General features: G+C 38.9%; 1 protein-coding gene across 1 annotated transcript; it reads right to left on the reverse strand.

The window, feature by feature from the left end:
• Positions 1 to 3,621: 3,621 nt before the first annotated feature.
• LOC132875284 (4-galactosyl-N-acetylglucosaminide 3-alpha-L-fucosyltransferase 9-like) lies at positions 3,622 to 5,066 on the reverse strand. The gene has a single exon (XM_060912028.1). It carries the CDS (start codon positions 5,057 to 5,059, stop codon positions 3,803 to 3,805), a length of 1,257 nt encoding a protein of 418 aa, XP_060768011.1. The 5' UTR covers positions 5,060 to 5,066; the 3' UTR covers positions 3,622 to 3,802.
• Positions 5,067 to 5,321: the final 255 nt, after the last annotated feature.

Raw genomic sequence — 5,321 nt, forward strand, 5'->3', positions numbered from 1 at the left:
AAACCAAGTGTAAACAGGGTCATTGTGAGTAGGTTGTTCTGTAGGTTGTAGTGCATATAAAATAGAAATCATGTAACATTTAAAGTAAATGAAAAGACTGTAAAACAGTATAGAATGTGTAGCTATCAGTTAACATTACCCAGGAAAGCATCATTGATATAACAAGATATTGTGCCCCAGGATAAGTGGCTACAGATAATGGATGGATGGACTGTGCACCAGTAAAGCCTAAATGAAAATAATAATGAACGTCATTTATGTTATGTTGACTGGAAAGAAAATTAGATCAAGTGTCTTGGTCTGGAACAATTCCTCTTGAGATGTTTGGAAGAATTTTGGCGAGTTGATACTCTCTCGATTGAAGCTTTGGGGAACCAGATAGCTATCAAATGAGAGTTATTGGTGATTTATGCATAAGAGAAACTTTATTGATCCCTGTAGGCAAAATTCACATGTTAACACAACGATCATGTAATCAAGTATGAACCAAATACATTACAAAATTAATTATTAATCAAACTCCTTAATCTTCAGTAAGAAATATCCTGGTTGCAGTGGGTCCAAATTCTCTAAGGCAAGGCAAGTTTATTTATATAGTGCATTTCATACACAGTGGCAGTTCAATGTGCTTTACAGAGGTAAAGGCAAAACGGTAAACAATAGAAAATAAAATTACATAAAATAAAGAGGGAAGAAGAGAGAAAAAATAATAAGAAGAATTAAACAATAGTAGAAATAAAATAATAAAATGAAGTAAAAGTTCAGTAAAAAACAGCAGAATAAAATGGAATAAAAGTGAAGTAAAATTAAAAACATGCAAAGACTGTAAAAGTTAAGTAAAGTTTAAACCATGTAAAGATAATGACATTTATCAGTTAGCAGAAAGCATCTGAGAACAGCTTGGTCTTTAGTCTAGATTTGAAGCTGCCAACAGCAGGAGCATTTTTGATGTCCTCTGGGAGTTGGTTCCATAGCTGTCCTGCATAGTAGCTAAAAGCTGCTTCACTACACTTTGTTTTAACAACAGGTTTTACCAGTAAATTTTGCTGCTGCGATCTGGTAGATCTGATTGGGTTAGGTCGCTGCAACATATCAGAGAGGTAATTGGGCCCTGTACCATTTAGAGATTTGTACACCAGCAGCAATGCTTTAAAGTCAATTCTGTAGCTTACTGGAAGCCAGTGAAGGGACCTTAGAATTGGAGTAATGTGCTCTGTTCTTTTTGTTCGTGTGAGAACCCGAGCTGCTGCATTTTGAATCACCTGAAGTCGATTGATGGTCTTTTTTGGCAGGCCTGTGAAAAGGCCATTGCAGTAATCAACCCTACTAGACTCTAAGGCTACATCCACACGACAACGGCAACGAGATTTTTTTTTTAGCGGGTAAAAAAAAAATCGCGTCCACATGGGCAACGGATCAGTAAAATATCAGGTACATATGGCAATGCAACACTTGCTGAAAACGATGCAATACACATGCCACAACTCTACGTGCGCTGTAAGACGGTCCCATCGGAGACACCAGAACAATAGAAGAAGTAGGACGCATGCGCATAAACCCCTTCTTCTACCCGGCATGAAGCACTCACAGGAACAAACACACAACAACAAGAAGAAGATGGCTGCGACTACGCGAGGAAAAACTGACTCTTTTGTCAGTGATAAACACTCTGTCACCCTCACAGGTCATTAATCATTAAACTCCAAATAACTCCTTCATGCCCTATACAGAGGGTGTTATTTATACAGTCACTCTCTTGTTGCTGTTATGAATGATGCGTGCGACAGTGCTGCTTGTTCTAGTCATGTGGTTGTGACGTCATCGTAAACAAATTCGTTCTACAGGTACTCATCCAGACGACTTCGCAACGGCGCCGTTGCCAGATTTTTCCACTCTGGAAACTGTTCTCAAAAAATATCGTTTTGGGGCACCCAAAACGCCGGTGCCATGTGGACGCCAGGCCGAAACGATAAAAAATTTTATCGGATTCACCTGAATCCGCTGCCGTATGGACAGGGCCTAAATGACTCACTGAGCACATAGTCAGAAATAACACACATGAAATTCCATTTAGACAGAAGCCTGAGCTCAAGACTGAAAGGCTGAATCCATCCTGCAAGTCCAAACAGTTTGAATAATGTCAAGCTATAATGTGTAAATGTAAACCAGAATGCAGAGATGTGGATCTTTATCAGCTCATTAGTGCTTAATGGCACTGCCCATTACATTCTTAAGGATGATTTGTTGATTTAGTAATTGATTTGCTTTATTATTATTATTATTATTATTATGAATTCTAACTGCCTCATCAGTGATGGTTCAGTTAGGAGAGCAGTAACCTATGTATCAGCGCTTGGTTTTAAAATGTGTCTTGGGCGATTGGATCGCAAGTGGACAGCTGAGACATATTGCTGGTTACACCTGTGTCTGTTATACGGTACATCTCTAAGGTGTCCAGTTCACCACTTGAGTTCAGATTTCATTACTGCCTTCATCACTTCCACTAGCAGGTCAAAATGCCCCGTGCAGTTATGTTAAAGGGGACACATTTTACCCCTTTTCCACAAGTTGTCACAGTTCCCTGAGTTCTTAATAAAATGTCTGTGACGTATTATGTGACATGTGTGATCAAAATACCACAAGGTTGAAGCACCACAGCACCTTCTCACCCTGTTTGAGCAGCCCAGTTCATAATGGCTGATTTCAGTGTCTGTTCCTTTAAATGATAATGAGCCACTGCTCACCCCACCCCCTCTTTCTCCAGCCAATTAGGCAGCACTTTTCTCATGAATATTCACTCGCAAAGGTAATTCTTAAGCCATGAGCAGAGATACTCTGATGAGGAGGTGGTATTGTCCTAATGATCTCCACTTATGACATAGAAGTGGAGCTGAATCTTAAAGGCTTGTTGAATCATGTGTTTTCAGAAACAGGCAACACAGAAGAAACGGACTGTATGTCTCTTTTCAGAATTTGTAGGTTGGTAGGCTTCAGATACATAAATATGTGCTCAAGCACAGAAATTGAGTTTTTCATAATATGGCGCCTTTCAAAAAAACAAACAAACATTAAACCTGCAACATACGTTCATTAATTTTTTGCACTCCAACCATGTACATCAGTTGCTTCTCTCCATTTTTTTTCAGGCTTTGGCATGCTGTCACCAAAACAACCACCATGTCCTGCTTTAATGATATACTGTTATGTCCTTGTCAGGGACCCATCAGGACACATTCATGTTTACATTAAGAAAGAGATGTGGTCAAACGTGTCCCAGACCACCTCAGCAAGGGGTTTGACTGGTCAGATCACAGTTTGCCTTGGTGGTTGTTTACACTTGTATTTAGCTCTGTCCACTTGTGAGCTGATCACCAAAGACGCATTTTAAAACCAAGTGTAAACAGGGTCATTGTGAGTAGGTTGTTCTGTAGGTTGTAGTGCATATAAAATAGAAATCATATAACATTTAAAGTAAATGAAAAGACTGTAAAACAGTATAGAATGTGTAGCTATCAGTTAACATTACCCAGGAAAGCATTATTGATATAACAAGATATTGTGCACCAGGATAAGTGGCTACAGATAATGGATGTGTACCAGTAATGTACAGATAATGACTGTGCACCAGTAAAGCCTAAATGAAAATAATAATGAAAGTCATTTATGTTATGTTGACTGGAAAGAAAATTAGATCAAGTGTCTTGGTCTGGAACAATTCCTCTTGAGATGTTTGGAAGATCTGGAAGACACTGATGGGATTTCCAGAGTCTCCATTTAGAAGTTCATGCTGATGTTATGCTTGCTAACCCCAAAACCATTTATTGAGATTTTTAAACACTCTGTAGCCCTTATTGTTTCTTATATAATCACAACTTCGACAAGCGTGTTCAAGACCAAAATGTCCACTTTTAACAGTAAAGTGTTGTCTCCAGGTAAAGTAGTGTTCATAAGCTTCCTGGTTCTGGTCAAGAAATTTGAGATGTTTTGCCAGTTTCTGAGGGGACTCAAAATCGTCCACATGAATGAATGAATCTGCTGGAAGGAATTCCTCATAGTTCTCCCTGGGTGGACCAAGAACCACAGGAACTGTGCCGGCTTTCATGGGGTTAAACACCTTCTCTGTGATGTAATCTTTGTAGATGGAGTTCTCAAATGATAAGTAGAATTTACAGCTTGGTAAAATCTTGTTATAATCTTCAATGCTGACATACCTGTTGAAGTGTCTACCATAAGCCTCTATTTTGATGTATTTGCCCAGTTCACTAAAATATTTGACTCTCCTAAAGTTGGGGTTCCAGTTACTGACAATCCAACAGACAATTTTGTCCTTTGGTGGCATTGTAAAGGGTTGGTCCTTCTCAGATGCTTCTATGATTCTCCCATAAGGCACCCAGACATCTGAATCCTTCCGATAATTTGCAGTCAGATTGAATACATCATCTAATTCAGCACGTCTACCTGTATTATCAGGAGACTCCATGTTCATCCACACCCACTTCTGGTGTGGAGGCCGAGGTCTTTTCAGCAGGTTTGTGAAATCATCACCGGTATTTCTGTGATGAAACATAACACCATGGGCTTTGTTGTACTGATTTCTGTCATCTGTAATGTGACAACCTTTAATACCATACTCTGAACCGCAGGCTTTCACATCAAATTTAAAACCAAAAGGCCATGACCAGATTAATAGGATAATGTTGTCATGGTCATTATTTTCCTTATTTTCTTCCATGACAGATGATATGGTGATCAGTAATTGTTGTTTAACCAAAGTGGAGTTTAGAGTGCTGTTGGTGTTTATAATCTGGGTAAAGTTTTCCATCAATGCCCTGAGGCGTTCTACTGTGCAGACTTCATGTGTGCACACTTCATGTGTGCAGACTTCATCTGTGGAGACTTCATCTGTGGAGACTTTACCTGTGGAGACTGGAACATCTGGGCATGATATCCATCTCTCACTTGGCTTGTGGTACATGAAGAATGTGCCTCCAAAACAAAAAATCAGAAAGAGAGGCAGTAGTAGTTGCTGAAAACGTCCTTCTGAAAGTTTGGAGGTCATCTTTTACCTTTTTGGAGAAGAGAGAAATAAAACCCAGTTAATACCAAGTTACCCGAGAGAAAATATATGAATTTTTTTGTTTTTAAAATTTATTTTTGAAGTAACTCCTGGTCTCTGTATTATTAGTTTCTATGTGCCAAAAAAAATGAAATGTTTGTGAAGGTTTTTGGTGTAATTTTTCGAGGATAGTACAACCCCAGTTCCAAAAAAGTGGGGATGCTGTGTAAACCCGAAATAAAAACAGAATGTGATCATTTGCAAA

The sequence above is a fragment of the Neoarius graeffei genome, chromosome 2, assembly GCF_027579695.1.
Source record: "Neoarius graeffei isolate fNeoGra1 chromosome 2, fNeoGra1.pri, whole genome shotgun sequence".
NCBI classification, from domain to species: Eukaryota; Metazoa; Chordata; class Actinopteri; order Siluriformes; family Ariidae; genus Neoarius; species Neoarius graeffei.

Excerpts from the sequence above, each read along its gene's own strand:
- LOC132875284 (XM_060912028.1), bottom strand. The coding sequence starts at position 5,059 with ATGACCTCCAAACTTTCAGAAGGACGTTTTCAGCAACTACTACTGCCT.